This window comes from Lemur catta, chromosome 1 (assembly GCF_020740605.2).
Source record: "Lemur catta isolate mLemCat1 chromosome 1, mLemCat1.pri, whole genome shotgun sequence".
In the NCBI taxonomy this organism is placed as follows: Eukaryota; Metazoa; Chordata; class Mammalia; order Primates; family Lemuridae; genus Lemur; species Lemur catta.
This window is the reverse complement of record NC_059128.1, coordinates 87739531-87756080: the sequence shown is the minus strand read 5'-3', so window position 1 is coordinate 87756080 and position 16550 is coordinate 87739531. Positions and strand designations below refer to the sequence as shown.

At 35.1% G+C, this 16550-nt stretch overlaps 1 protein-coding gene across 1 annotated transcript in view; it reads left to right on the top strand.

The window, feature by feature from the left end:
• RFX7 (regulatory factor X7) overlaps nucleotides 1-16550 on the top strand; it is a 141279-nt gene that overhangs the window by 58694 nt on the left and 66035 nt on the right. The window contains exon 2 of the mRNA XM_045529807.1: nucleotides 9915-9948. Within this exon, the coding sequence (XP_045385763.1) occupies nucleotides 9915-9948 (34 nt within the window). The remainder of the gene's footprint in view (nucleotides 1-9914; nucleotides 9949-16550) is intronic.

Sequence of the window (16550 nt, the reverse complement as noted above, 5' to 3'; positions counted from 1 at the left end):
AGCATGTTTCCTTCTGGTCCAAGGTCTGTCTAGAAATGCTATCTAGGCACTAAGGCCTGGAATCAGGGGTTTCAGGAGTCTGTTTAGTACTTTATTTTACTGTCGCTGAGCTGGAACCGAGGTTGCAAAACAAAGTCCTCTGAACTCTTCCCTTACCTTCCCCAAGTGGAATAAGACTTCCCCTGAGCTGCATTGCCTAGAGTTGGGGGAGGAGTGACACAGGCACTGGCTTGTCCGCCACTGCCACTGATGGTGTCTCTACTGGGTCATGTGCATCCCACATCCACTGGCTCTGTACCAACACAGCCTCAGGAGTTGCCAGAAGACTGCAGCCTTTGTGGCCCGACTGCCTTAGGAATTTATTCCTGGCCCCAGGCCACTTTTTGTCAGCTGGTGGTGGGGTAGCAGAACTCAGATTTTGGGTTGGAGTATTTCCCCCTAGCCAGGCTGGTCTAAATGCTTCCTCCATGAGTGCTGACAGAATTCTGCCCTGTGCTGTGTTCCTCTATGACAGGGCAGCCCTGAGTTCCAATGCAAAGTCCCACAGTCACTTCACTCTCCCTCCCCTGGGCACACAAATTCTCTCTCTACTTAGTGTGCTGTCACTGTACTGCTGGGGGATGGGAGTAGGATGGCATAGGCAATGGAAGACTCTTTCCTGCCCTCTTCAGTGTTTTTTTCCTTGATGTAATGTTAAAACCAGATACTGTGATCACTCACTTGATTTTTGGTTCTTTTGAAGGTGCTCCTTTTTGTGGATAGTTGTTGAGGGTGTTCATGTGGAGAATCACCGGTGGTTTCTATTCAGCCATCTTACTCCACCCCCTCCTCATTAGAATTTTTTTTTCTGCTTGCATGGTCTTATTTCTTTCAATTAAGGGTTTTACCTCCTTTTTAAGGGGCATATTCTTTTATATGAGATTTATCCCAGTTCTATATCCATCTGAATGTATTTAAGAGTGAGGCACAAAAAGCTTATAGGAAACTCTTTATATGTGGATGAGAGTTCTGCTTTCTGATTCTGTAGGTCTGGAGTGGGACCCACAAATTTGCATTTCTCACTTATTACCGTGTATCCTGATACTGCTAGTCCAGGAATTGTATTTTTAGAACCACTTTATTAGCGAATGCTCTTGAGAGTCACATCCATGGAAGGGAACCGATGGGAAGGAAAGAGTGGGGGCCAGGGGAAAGTTGAACTGCAATGCTGGAGAGTTCTGAAGCTACAGTGAGCCACCAGAACTATCCCAAGTTGGGACATGGGGCTGGGCCTTTATACCCCCATGTTGATCAGTGTCTGGATATAGGTAATCACCATACCCAGAGGGGACAGACACTGGGGGCTTTGTGCTGGAAGTACTCCCAGGAGCTGGGGACAAAGTTCTTCTTTTCTGTAAAGGAGAAATAGGGCAATGCATTACAGCATCAGTACATGATCCTTCTCAGTCAGTCAGGAAGCCCCATCCTGAAGCAGCTACTTTTTCTAATTTTTTGTTTACTGTAGATTAATTTTGCCTATTCTAAACTTTGCATAAATTGAATCATACAGAATGAACTTTCTAGGGTGGTTTATTTGGCTCAGTCTAGTATCAGTTAGATTTTCCATGTTCTTCTGTGTATCAAAAGTTTGGTTTTTTTTATTGCTGAGTAGTATTTCCATTGTGTGAATATGCCAGAAAGTGTATATCTGTTCTTATATTGACTCCATTTAGATTGTTTCCAGTTTGGACTATTATAAATGAAGAGGCTGTGAAAATTCTTATTCTTGAATATCTGTGTTGTTGGGTCTCAAGTGGTTTCTTCTAGACACTTTATAGTTTGAAATTCAGTTCAAATTTTTTTATAGTATGAGGTATGTTCACTTGTTTAAAGATTTATCTAGTTATTCCATTAGGATTTGTTGAAAGGATTTTCCTTTGTCTCTTGAAATTGCTTTGGTGTCTCTATTGCAAATCAATTGACTGTATAGAAGTCAGGTATCATTCATATCATTTTTCCCACTGCATGTAATGTTACTTTTCTCTGGCTGTTTTCACAGTGTGCTTTGTATCTTCAGTGTTCTCATCCTTTTGACTACAATGTGTCTGTGTGTAATTTTCTTTATAATTACCCTCCTTGGAGTTTGCTGACTTCTTGGATCTGAAAGCTTGTTTTTCGTGAAATTTGGAAAATTTTGGACATTTATTAAATATTTTGGTTTCATTATTTCTCCTCTCCTGTTGCACAGACTACTTGATACTATAAATTTCTGAAGCTCTGTTTATAATTTCAGGTTTAGATTTGATAAGATCTATTGATTTTCCAGTTAAGTGACCTTTTTATGCTATTTGATCTCCTGTTAAGGTCATCCAGTGAATTTTTTCATTTCAGATATTGTACTTTTTAAGGTCTAGAATTTCCATTTGGTTCTTTTTCATAGCTTCCGTCTCTAACGTAAGATTCTCTCGTATACATTTATTATGACTGTATTTCCCTTTAAATACTCAAACATATTTGCTTTAAAGTCTTTGCTAATTCTGACATTTAGATCATTCAGGATTTGGTTTCTGTGAGCTTCTTTTGCTCTTGTCTCTAGGTCTTTTTTATTTTACTGTTTCTTCATTCTAGTAAATTTTACTTGTGTAATGGGCATTATGGTTGATAGGTTGTAGACTTCGGATTCTGTTCTTCTTCTGTGATTTGTCTTAGTAGACATTTAATGTGGCTGGATTCAAATTTCTACTTTATTCTTCTGGGACAGGCAGCACCAGAAATTTCATCTTCGATCTTTCCACCTTCCAGTTGTTTCTTTTTGCTAGGAACTTTGGAGTCTTCCTCAAACAAAGATCATCCAAATATTTGGGCATAACTTGTACAGAAATTTTTCAGGACCTTCCTTTCTGATACTCATCTTTCAATTTCCAGCTGCTCTGGCAACCCTAGACTTTGTCCTCCCTAAATTGGCAAGACAGCAAGTTTCTGCTTCAGTTCTAAGTGATCATTGCAACATAGGCTGATAAGTACCCTCAAGCAGAAGTCTCATAAAAATTCTATCCAGTGTAGTTCTTTTCATTTAAGGGTGATTTCCATCCAGTTCCTACCTGCTTTTGATCTCTCTCTTTTGCCTTAATGATTGGTTTTATGTTTTGTCCAGAGTGTGTAATTGTCATGTATGGCAAGGTTATTCTAATATAAGTTACCTTGTCATTATCTGAAGCAGAACACTGAAGACTTATTTTAATTGAAACAATCAAAACATCCAGTATTCAGGGAATATTTTAGGAAATAATGAAATACTCACTAAATGGAATATTATATTACAATTTTGAAGACTCAGTGGAAAATGCTTTTGATGAAAATTTGAGTAGTACCCTGCTTTGATCACAGCTGTGTTAAAAAGTGCAGTGGTCCACAACCTTTTTGGCACCAGGGACTGGTTTCATGGAAGACAAATTTTTCCATGGACTGTGGTGGGCGAGGGGGAGGTGGAGCTCAGGCAGTGATGCGAGTGATGGGGAGTGGCTGTAAATACAGATGAAGCCTCACTTGCTCATCCACCACTCACCTCCTGCTGTGCATCCCTGGGCCGGTTCCTAAGTTTCATGCAAGACAATTTTTCCACAGCGAGGGGTGCGGAGCTCAGGCAAATGGTACATGGCTTGGTTCCTAACAGGCCACGAAGTGGTACTGAGCTGCAGCTGGGGGGTTGGGGACCGCAGAAAAAGTGGATGTGTTCATGAATACAGACTGGAGAGAATATGGAAAGAAAGGAAAGAGTTTATTGGTTAGAGTCGTAAAATTTGGGGGAGGTTTCTAAAAATATTTCATTAACACTGATTATAAAACGGTGATATATTTGTTAATATATCTTATATATGTATGTATGTGTGTAAAGTCTTCTAGACAGTATAGTTCAGCTGTTGTGGCAGACTTCTTACCACTTTCCAGTTATAAACTGTCAATAAAATATATACAAAAAAATTTTCTCTTAAAATTGAGGCGACATTCATAGGTGCCAGTAACAAGAGGCAGGGAGAACTTAAGAAAAATTAAGCAGGAACTAAATCCTAAATGTCTCATAGTGGTATGCATGTCTTGGTACCATAAGTGCTGGAGATTTATGTCTTAATGTTCATAGGAAATTCCAGCCACATGCTCTATGCCCTCCAGGTAGTTGGAACTGATCAAATATATATAAAGCTTAGAGCCTGAAGGGAGATTTTTAGCTATGAAATTGGACTAAAAAAGGGTCCCCACAGACCCAGAAAGTTTCGAGTAAGTTTGCTGTTTGCCCAGAGGATATAAAAGGCTGAATTATGAGATCTGGAGCCTTAGGCCATATTACACATGAAGGTAGAGTTCAATTTGATAGTCTCCTTATAGAATAAGGACTCTAAATCAGTAAATAAGTATAAAAATTGGTCTGGAATCATTAAACTTAGGGGCTCAGTAAAGGCAAATGTGAAACTGCCTCCATAACCTAAGAGATATAAGACTCTGAAAAATAGTACTTGCTGAAGATAAGTTCATAATTTAAAAATTTCAAATCACAAGATAAAATGATGCCAACCTTGGGTATATACAACTTCCCTGGGAAATAGTCCTCACATAAAATGAACTTGTGATTAAATTAAAAAGGATAAATAACATGGGAGAATGATTTATCTTAAGGGACTATGATTTTATCAGTAGTAGCTACTAGTAGACAACAAAAAGAAAAGTGGTTTAACAAAATTAACATGAAACAGGAACAGAATTTAAGGCAAAATGGCATTATTGAAGATAAAGGACACTGGATCATAATAAAAGAAATACATCTTAGTCCAGTTGTGTTGCTATAAAGGAATGCCTGTGGCTTGGTAGTGTATGAAGAAAAAGGTTTATTTGGCTCACAGTTCTGCAGGCTGTACAAGAAGCATGACACTGCAGTTTGCATCTGGTAAGGAACTCAAGCTCCTCATGGTAGAAGGCAAAGGGGAGCAGGCATGTGCAGAGATCATGTGGCAAGAGAGTGGGAACAAGAGAGAGAGAGGAAGGTGCCAGGCTCTTAAACCCAGCCATAGTGGGAACTAATGCAGTTAGAACTCACTTATTACCATGAGGAGGGTACCAAGCCATTCATGAAGGATCCACCCCCAGGACCCAAACACCTCATTAGGCCCCACCTCCAACACTGGGGATAAAATTTCAACATGAGGTTTGGGGAACAGACATACCCAAACTATAGCAACTACCAAAAAAAATATAAAAATGATAGTCTTATAAAACTCCAGCAGTTGATACGGTTTGTTTATTGCTATTTTCCTACCATTCAGAACATTACTTGGCAAAAAAGTTTGTCTATGTATCTTTAAAAAAAAAAAAAAGGAATAAAACTAGGCTGGGTATGGTGGCTCATACCTGTAATCCTAGCACTCTGGGAGGCCCAGGTGGGAGGATCGCCTAAGCTTAGGAGTTTCAGACCAGCCTGAGCAAGAGCAAGATCCCCTCTCTACTAAAAACAGAAAAAAATAGCCAGGTGTGGTAGTGTTTACCTATAGTCCCAGCTACTTGGGAGGCTGAGGCAGGAGGATCACTTGAGTCCAGGAATTTGAGGTTGCGGTGAGCTATGATGATGCCTCTGCACTGTAGCCTAGATGACAGAGCGAGACTATGTCTCAAAATAAAAAAAACAAGCCTTGAATTTTCTTGATTTGGCTCTGTTTTGACTTGGAGTTAAGAAAGCAAAAATTGAAAGTTACATAGAGAAATTAATAAATGTCCAGTCATGGTTGAATATTTAACATATGTTAGAAAGTGACAGATAAAACAAAAAGTAGACAACAAAAGATTTAAACAGTGTATTTACTATACTTGATTAAATAGATATCTATAGATAGCACTCTAGCTAATAAATGGAGAATGTGGATTTATTTAAAGCATACATGTATTCCTAAAAAAAAAAAAAAAATTAACTACAACCTGGGTCCCAAAGGAAGTTTTTGTCATGCAAACCACATTCCCTGGCTGAAATGAAAAAATAATTGATCAGTAGTAGTTTAAAAATAGAAAGTACATATATAATATATGCACATCAAACACTAAATTACAAAATACTTAGAATTAAATAACAGAAAATATTACATAGCAAAATTTGTACGGTGCAGTTAATTGAAATTTGGCAGAAATAGAAAGTTACAGTCTTTCTTGAATGTGCTTATGAAAAACGAAGTATGAGGGAAATGCATTTTGTATTCAACTTTAAAGCAATAGCAAAAATACAAATAACATAGAAGAAAAAGAAAAAGAAAAATTGATGAGATACCAGAAAGGCCAAAAAAGAACTGAATCAAGAAAACTCAAAGTTGGTTTTTCTTTTTCTTTTTTTTTGAAAGATACATAGACAAACCGCTCTGCCTGGTAGTGTTCTGAGTGCTGGGAAAATAGCAGTAAACAGACTACACTGCAACATCTTGCTCTATAATACTCACATTCTAGTGGGGGAGTTGGACAGACAGATGAGTATCAGTGGCAATAATTACAATACAGATAAATAAAGCAGTATAAAGGAGATAGGGAGTGACAAGATGTGGTCAGGGAAGGATTCTGAGGAGATCACATTTGAACCATGAACCTATTAAAGTAAAGGAGCAAGCCAGGCACATACCACTTTTTAAGGGTGTTCTTGGCAAAGAGAACAGAAGAGCAAAAGCTCTATCATATCAAATTAGAACTAAAAGAGAAATACATTATTCTTGATTGCAAAAATATTAGAAGTAAACCCTTTAACGTGGAAACAAAACAAGGGTGTTGCTACCACTGCTACTCTTTATCATTATAATGGAGATTTTAGCTAAAGTAATTAGATAAGAAAGAAGAGAGGAAAAGAGACATAAGGATTGGGAAGGAAGAAAAATATTATTATTAAGTGTAAATGAAATAATTATAAGAGAATTTGTATACTATTAAAACTAATAAGAGTTTGGGAAGGTTGCTAGAGATAAGGTCAGCATAGAAAACCAATAGTTTGCCAGCATATCAGCAAAAATCAATTAGAAAACATAATAGGGAGAAAACGGTACAATTCACAATACCATCTGTAAGCTGCCTTGGACTCTTTCTAACAAAAGATTTACTCAGAAAAATTACAGGACATTTTAAGGACAGATAAAAGTAGATCCAAATTATCACTCACCTCCCCCCAGTTCAATCTACAACATCTGTACAGTCCAATATAAATCTTAACAGGACTTTCGTGGAGTTAAAAAAAACTGGTTGAAAAATTCACCTGGAAAAGTAAAGGTTCAAGAATTATCAAGACTGTTTTGGAGGCTGGGCACCGTGGCTCAGGCCTGTAATCCTAGCATTCTGGGAGGCCAAGGCGGGATTATTGCTTGAGGTCAGGAGTTCAAGACCAGCCTGAGCAAAAGTGAGACCCCATCTCTACTAAAAATAGAAAAATTAGCCGGATGTGGTGGCATGTTCCTGTAGTCCCAGCTACTTAGGAGGCTGAGGCAGGAGGATTGCTTGAGTCCAGGAGTTTGAGGTTACTGTGAGCTAGGCTGATGCCACAGCACTGTAGCCTAGGTGACAGAGCAAGACTCTGTCCCCACCTGCTCCCCCAAAAAAGACTGTTTTGGAAATGGACAAAGAGGGTCATGCAATCAAATAACTAGACTTAATTTTTAAAACAGTGATAAATTCAAAGTGTGGTGTTGGCTCAGGGATAGATAAGTAGATTAATAATAAAACAGAAAAGAAAGGCCTGAAACATTCAAGTATGTATGGAAACTTGGCATAATAAATTAGGATTTATTATAAAATAGGATTATGTTATTGGGTTCCCAGATGGAAATATTGTATGTGGTGTATTACACAATACCATATACAAGAACAAGTTCCAGTTACAGGAAAGGCCAAAATGAGAAAAGCTAACTTCAAAACTTTTAGAATAAAATATAGAATGCCTTTATAGCCTTAGCTAGGTAGGATTTCTAAAGACCCAAAAAAAGTCAGAAAGGGAAAAAAATGAACAAATTTGACTAAATAAAAAATTTTAACTTTAGTAAGACAAAAAATATTAACAAAGAATTAGTATCCTGAATATATGTATAACTACTATAATAAGAAATAATCAGCTCCACTTAAAAATACACAAAGGATATGAACCAACAATTTATGGGGAAGAAAACCCATATGTCTAATAAGCAGGTGAAAAGGTACATAACATTGCTAGTAATTGGGAAAATGACAAATACCATTTCATATCCATTAGAATGGTAAGTTTTTAATATATGTACCATACATAAATGGATACAAGTATTTGGGAGATGAATTTGATAATATATAATAAAATTTAAAAGGTACATTCAGAAGCCCCAGAAAATTGACTTCTGGATTTATAACTGAGAAATTCTTATATGTGTATGTCAAAAAACATGTATAAAGGCTGTCTTTTACATGTACTTGTTAAAGATTTACCAACTTGTTTGTTTGTGATAGGTAGATATAACCTTCCTCTTTAGATAATCCCATAGAGTAGTCAGTTACTAATAGAATGGGATATATTGAGATCTATAAATAATCACATTTTCAATTTCATACTAATTTCTCTGAAAACTCATTCTTAAGTGGTCCCAGTCTTTACAAAGTTTTCTTCATCTGGGGGATTGAGTATGTTTTTAGTCATTTATTCATTCAACAGATTTTATTGAACACATTGCTTGTGCCAGATGATAACACAGCATCGAGCAAAACAGGCAAAGCCTCCTCTCATGGAATTTAAATTCTAGTCAGGGAAGATGGCTGGTAAACAAATAAATTAATAAAAATATAATATGACTGGTAGTATATGCAATGATGAAAAACAAAGCAGGATAAGAGTAATAGCGAGTGGGAGTTATTTTATATGGGGAAGTCAGGGAAGAATTACCTGCAAAAGATAACATTGAGCAAAGTCATGAAGAAAGCGAAGGGATAAGTTATATGGGAGAAGATCCTTGGAGATGGACCAAAAAAAGGCATTGCGAGGGTCAGAACTAGCATGAGTTAAATACAACTCACGTGGTAGTTAATGTGTTAAAAAATGAAATTTGAAATCCGAAACAGGCACAAAATTTTGACGTTAATGATTGCATTAACTGAAATGAGATTTACACTTTGTAGCTTAGCTGTATAGTTGTATACAAAGGCAAATAACCAGTTATTGTTTATATTTATTTGGTTCTAAAGTCTTTTATGAAACATAATGTGGTTTGTAACATCTTTTAAAGATTGTGTATAAATTTTCTGAACACTTTGTATGGTTTCTTTGCATTTGCACTTTAGTATGTGTAGTAACAAAATCCAAATGACAGTTAAATTATTTTATACTGGCTTCATTTGTGTTATTTATTAACAATTCATTTATATTCAATAGTTCAGTTAAATTGATGTATAGTGGCTTTATTTTATTTTTTTATTTCTAAATGTATTTTCCTCCTCTTCCAATTTCTTATCATATTAGTTAATCTTTATTATTACTTTTATGTCTTGGGATTCTTATTACTGGGGGGGAGGGGTGTGTGTGTGTGTGTGTATGTGTGTATAGAGTAGCCGGGAGAGAATCTATTTTATATCAAGTCTTTAGAACTACAGATTATATTACATCATTATGACTTTCAACTGCTAACCACATCATTGTCCAGAGTGGCAGGCAGATAGTAAAAATTATAATTTATTGCAAACTCTGAGACCTGTTTGTAAGTATTGTAATACATCTTCACTTACATACTATTAAAAATTATTTCTTCAAAACTTATTGTGAAAGACATAGTTTTAGAATACAATACCTAATCTTAATAAGGAACTTATTTTTTTCATAGCAAAGAAAACTAATTACCATATATCTGTTTGGGAATATTTCAAATATTTAATACACTTTTCATTTTACTAACCTGACTTTCTTTTTCTTTTAGCAAAACTGTACAATCTAAAGTGGACTGCATTTTGGTAAGTAAAATAACTAACCTTAAGGTTCTTTTGTAATAAGGCTATTACCGCTATATAAAATATACTATTCTTAAGTAAATATTGATTTTAAATGTAACATAACTTTAATGAATAAAATTTGGTATTAATTACAACCCTATGGCTGAATTGGTTATAACCTATCTAGCTACTTTTCTGTATGTCATCAATACAGAAATTATAATCTGAGATAATTGCATGTTTTTGAATCTTATTGGCCTTTACTGAAAGATAGCTTAAACAATTAAAGTGGATGTTTATTTTTCTGTTCTATTAGCTCTGTAAGAATTTGTTTAAAGAAAAGTTTTTAAGATGTTTAGTGGGTTAGTTTTGTTGTGATAGCATATTTTTCCTGTTTTAGTTGCTAGCCAGTAGGGATTAAGCCACAATAATGATTTAGGTTGTTCGTACAGAACTCTGTAAGAATTTGTTTAAAGAAAACCTTTCAAGTTGCTTGATGGGTTAGTTTTTGTTATTATAATACCCTTTTCATGTTTGGGTTGCTATCTTTTAGGACTTAAAGCCACAATAATAGTTTAAATTTATATTATATTAGTGTGGTAGTTCCTTGGGTCTTTTCTTAAATGTGTGAGGGAAGAAGCATGCAGCTACTTCTTCTTGAAATACTACTTCTTTCTTGAAATATTTGCTGACAGGATAACTCCTAGGCTCTAGAACATTCAATGATTCTACACTGTTAGATTCCCTAAAGTGTCAGTGTAATTCTGTTCCTACTTGTGGAACTCTGTTCCTAAATCTGTTCCTCCTCCTTCTCTTATCAAAGTTTGGGTCTTCCTTATAAGCTGACCTGTTTTGGGGGGCGTTTTTGTTCTTGTTTTTGTTTGTTTATTTTGTTTTTTGGTCTTTTTTAGTGTCTGGTGCTGAAATAGTATAATATCTGACTAGCTTATTATATTATTATTATTTTGTTAGCCCCTAGGTAGGTGAGTGAATAAATAGGAATAGGTAATAGGAGAAGAAGTAATTTGATCAATTCTCCTATACATTAACCTAAATAGCTGAAAGAGGACTTTGTGGGGGTGTTTTTCCTCTGCCTTTCACTTTTTTTCTCTTCTTTTTTTCTCCCTCTCTCATAATGACCCTCTGAAATAGGTAATCCTGTTACCTTCCTTTTACAAATGAAGAAACCTATGCTCTTGCATTTACTTCAGAAAATAATTATTGAACATCTTCTGTCTGCCAATCTTACACGTAAGGAATACAAAATAGAAAAGACATTCCCTGCCTCAAGAAATTCAGTCTGTTGTAGTAATATATAAGAGTGCTCTTAAAACCTAGGAAAGTAGTGATTCAGCATGGAGCGGGTAGGATTGCCCCCCAAACCCCAGAGCATTTACTCTCTCCTCTAACTCTCACGAGTCTCATTGTTTATGTGTCACTCGGTAATTATTGCACAATTATCATGTACTAGAGACCCTGTTCTTGGTACCAGAGTACAGTGGTAAACAAGGCAGACACAGTTGCTGTCTATCAAAGGCTCCCTGCTTTCTTTACAGAACTTGAGATAACTTTGGAGGAATACTCATTTTTTTCTCTTAATTGAGAAAATAGAGGCAGAAGAAGACTGGTATAAATTACAAGATATGTCATTTATAAAATAGTAAGAATAGAAGGATTTTTAAAAAAATCTTTCAAGAGTTCAAAAGTGTTTATTTCAGTGTAAGTTTTAAAATATATATTACATATAATTTTACTCAATAATTTTTAATGCTGTTTTAAGCCCTGGGCATAAGATAGTAAGATCTCTTATCCTCATGATTCTTTTATTTTTTTGGGTGAGGTGGACATTAAACAAGTAAACAAATAAGCATTATTATTTCAGATAATGATAAATGCTGTTACAAAATTTTAAAAAGGCAAAAGGAGGCAAGTGATGATGGATAGGGTAGCCTTAGATGGGCTGATGAGGAAAAGCCTGTTTGAGGAGATGACATTTGAAAGGAGACCTAAATAATAAGAAGCCAGCCTTATGTGATGATCTGCCAGGAACATGTACTAGGCAGAGCGAACAGTAGGTACAAAAATTCTGAAGCTGGAATGAGTTTTGGATATTTGAAGATTGCAAGGATTCTTTATTGTGCCAAAAAATACAGGGTGCAAGATCTATGGAGCGAAAGAAAGAATGATAGAAAAGTTCAAGTAGGGATTAGTTTATATATGGCATATATGGTGTGACAAGTAGTATCCTAAGTGCATGGAAAGCCAATTACAGGGCTTTAAGCAGAAAATAGTATGATCTAATTTTTTAAAAATACCCTCACTGTTGTTAGAAGAATAGACTGTAGGGGCACAAGAGTGGAAGCAGGAAAACTAGTTAGGCTATTGCAGAAGTCCAATAGAGAATTCAAGCCATTTGCTCAGATGATGGCAGTAGAATGAATATGTGAAAGAAAAGTAGATGGATTCAGGGCATATTTTGCGTATAAATTTAGTAGGCCTTGCTTGCTGGTGGGTTGAAAGTGGAGGGAGAAACAAAGAGAAATCAAGAATAATTCCTTTCAACCTAAAACATTTATTCTAGTATTCCTTATATGACAGGTTTGTTTATAATGAATTCTCTCAGTCTGTATTTATCTGTGACTATATTTTGCCTTCAGTTTTAAAAGATAGTTTTGCTGGATATAGAATTCCTGGTTAATAGTTTTGCTTGTTTTTCATTCATTGCTTTGAATATGTTATTCCATTGCCTTATAGACATGATTGCTTCTGATGTGAAGTCAGCTATTAATCATATCATTGTTTTTCTTTACTTAATGATTTATTTTTCTCTCGTTGCTATCAAAATTCATTCTGTATTCATACTGGCACTCACTTGTTCACTTCTCTTGCTCACTCTAGCTTTCAACTGTTTGACTTTACATGTGTAGGTGTGGATCAGTTTTGTGTTTATCCTACTTGGGATTTGTTGAACTCGCATATCTCTCACTTTTTCTCATCAGATAATTCTTTCTGTCCCTTGGATTCTCTCCTCTTTAAACTCCTGTTACATATACGTTGAAATGATATTATTCTTCTGGTCTCTGAGGCTCTTTTCTTTTTTCTCTGATTATCTTTCTTTGTGTTCTAGTTTCACTGTCTTTATTAAGATTCCCTATTATCTGACTCATTGTCATCATATTTTCCTTTGTGTGTTTAAACACAGGCAGCCTCATGCTGGCATCACTACTGTTCAAACCATGTGGGATAGGTCATGGGAGCAGCCAAAGGCAAGAATAACACAAACTCTCAAAGTTATTACATAAACATTTCTCAATATGTTGTTTGCCTTTATTCAGTTTCTGAGCCTTGAGAGTGTTCTTTTTGACCATTTTATGTTATTTTCTAGTTGTTTTGGTGACCACTTCACATTTTCCAGATATCTCAACCTTCTCATGAAATCTTCTCATGAAAATTTTATTTTATGTTTTCTTTTAGAAGTTTTATAATTTTAGCTTTTTCTTTTAGATCTATGAACCACGTTGAACTAAATTTGTATTGGGTTTAAGGTGAACTTCAAGGTTTATTTTTTACCACATGGATGGATATCCACTTGTTCCAGCACCATTTATTGAAAAGTCTACCCTTACCCGGTCACCTCCTCTATCAAAAATCATTATGTGGGAGTCTTTTTCTAGACTCTTTTTGCCTATCAGTTACTATGTCTGTCCTTATGACATCATTACATTTTGTTATACTGTCACTTTATAGAAAGTCTTGACATTAGGTAATGTAAATGGTTCAAATTGTTTTTAACATTTCCGTACAAATTTTAGAGTTACTTTGTCAATTTCTATTTAGAAAGCAAAAAACAATTCTACTGGGATTTTGATTGGGAGTACATTGAATTTGTGATCAGTTTGGGGGCAGTTGACATATTACAAGCAAATCTTAATCCATTAGCTTGATATATCTTCATGTTAGTTGGTTCTTCTATAATTTCTCTCAGCAGTGTTTTGTAGTTTCATGTGTATGAGTTTTATATATATTTATTACAACTATTCGAAGTATTTAACATTTTTAAAGTTTAGATGCTATTATTAATAGTATTTAATAATTTTTGTTACTCAGTGTTTTATTGCTATTGACTTTACAGCCTACAGACTTGCTAAATTCACATATTAAATCTAGTAGCTTTTACGCAGAGTCCTTAGGATTTTCTGCCTACTCAATCATATTATCTATGAATAAAGAAAATTTTGATTCTTAAAATTTATATTTCACTTTCTTTTTCTCAAATTATTACACTGGTAGAACCTCCAGGACATAGTTAAATAGAAATGGCGAGAGTGGATTTCCTTGCCTTGTTCTCAATCTTAAGGGAGAAAACAGTCATTCATTCACCGTATATTATGATGCTAACTTTAGCTTTTTCATGGATGTTCTTTATCAGGTTGAACATCTTTCCTCTTGTCCCTATTTTGCTAAGAATTTTTTTGATCATAATTATGTGTTGGTTTTTATCGAATGATTTTCCTGCACTTATTGATAGTTTATATTTCTATATTATCACATTCCCTGATCTTTTCCACTGAAGTATCTAATCTGCCATAAATCCCACCCAATAAATTTTCTGTTTTAGATCTTATATTTTTTTCAGTTCTAGAAATTCTACTTTTTGTAGAAGTTCTTTTTTATATCCTTCATTTTGTTTTTCATTATGTTCCTGTCTCCCTTTAAGCCCTTGGGCATATTTGTAATACCTGTTTTAAAGTCTTTGTTTACTAATTATGTTACTGCTATCATTTCTGAGTCTGTTTTATTTACTGATTTTTGTTGTAAATATGGGTCATTTTTCTCCTCCCTTGTATATTTTTTTTATTTTTTTTTTTTATTTAAATAGGTTTAGGGAGTGGTTTTTTGTTATGTGGCTGAATTGCATAGTGGAGAAGTCTAGGCTTTAACTCTTAACCTAAGTAGGGTACATTGTACCCAAGAGGTAATTTTTATCCTGCACTACCCCCTTTCTGAGTCTCCAGTGCCCATTAAGCCACTCTATATGACCATGAATACCATTGCTTAGCTCCCATTTATAAGTGAGAACATGTGGTATTTGGTTTTTTGTTCCTGGGTTACTTCACTTAAAATAATGGACTCCAGTTCCATTCAAGTTACTGAGTTGCTACAAGACTTTATTTCATTCTTTTTGATGGTTGAGCAGTTTCCATCTTGTGTGTGTGTGTGTATGTGTGTGTGTGTATACATATATATATGTGTGTATATATATACACACACACCCCCACATTTTCTTTATCTACTCATCAGTTGGTGGGTACTTAGGTTGGTTCTGTATCTTTGCAGTTAAGAATTTTGCTTCAGTAAACTTACAGGTGTAGGTGTCATTTTATAAAATAACTTCTTTTCCTCTAGAGTAGATTCCTAGTAGTGAGATTGCCCAATCAAATGGTAGATCTGCTTTTAGTTTTATGAGAAATCTCCGTACTGTTTTCCATAGAGGTTGTACTCATTTACATTCCCACCAACAATGTTAAGCATTCCGTTTTCACTGCATCTGCACCAGCATCTGTTGTTTTTTGACTTTTTGATAATGGCCATTCTGACAGGGGTAAGGTGGTATCTCATTGTGGTTTTAATTTGCATTTCCTTGATGGTGAGCAATGTTGAGGCTTTTCTCATGTTTGTTTGGCCAATTGTTTCTCTTTTTTTTTTTTTTTGGAAAATATCTCTTCATGTCTTTTGCCCACTCTTTAGTGGAGTTATTTGTTTTTTTCGTGCTTACTTGAGTTCCTTATATTAGGCCTTTGTGAGATGTACAGCTTGCAAATATTTTCTCCCCTTGCATAGGTTGTCTGTTTATTCTGTTGTTTATATCTTTTGCTGTACAGAAGCTTTTAGTTTAAGTCCCATTTATTTATTTTGTTTTTTCTTGTATTTGGGCTTTTGGGTTCTTAGTCATAACTTCTTTACCTAGGCCAATGTCAAAGATAGTTTTTCCTAGGTTTTCTTCTAGTATTTTTATTGTTTCAAGTCTTACATCTAAGTCTTTAATCCATCTTGAGTTAATTTTTGTATATGGTAAGAGAAAGGGATCCAGTTTCATTCTTCTGCCTGAGACTATATAATTTATTTTCCCAGCACCATTTATTGAATAGGGCATCCTTTATCCAGGGTGTTTTTGTCTGCTTTGTCAAAGATTAGTTGGTTGTAGGTATTTGTCTTTATTTCTGGGTTTTCTGTTCTGTTCCATTGGTCTAGGTATCTACTTTTATACCAGTACCATGCTCTTTTGGTTACTATTGCTTTGTAGTATAATTTAAAGTCGAGTAATACGGTGCCTCCAGATTTGTTCTTTTTGCTTAGGATTGCTGTGGCCATTTGTACTCTTTTTGGTTCCATGTGAATTTAGGATTGTTTTTTCTAATTCTGTGAAAAGTGACATTGGTATTTTGATGGGAATTGCATTGTATCTATAGATTACTTTGGGCAGTATGAATATTTTAACGATATTGATTCTTCCAATCCATGAGTATGGAATGCTTTTCCATTTTTTGTGTCATCTACAGTTTCTTTCATCAGTGTTTTGTAGTTCTTTTTGTGGAGGTCTTTCATCTCCTTGGTTAGTATAT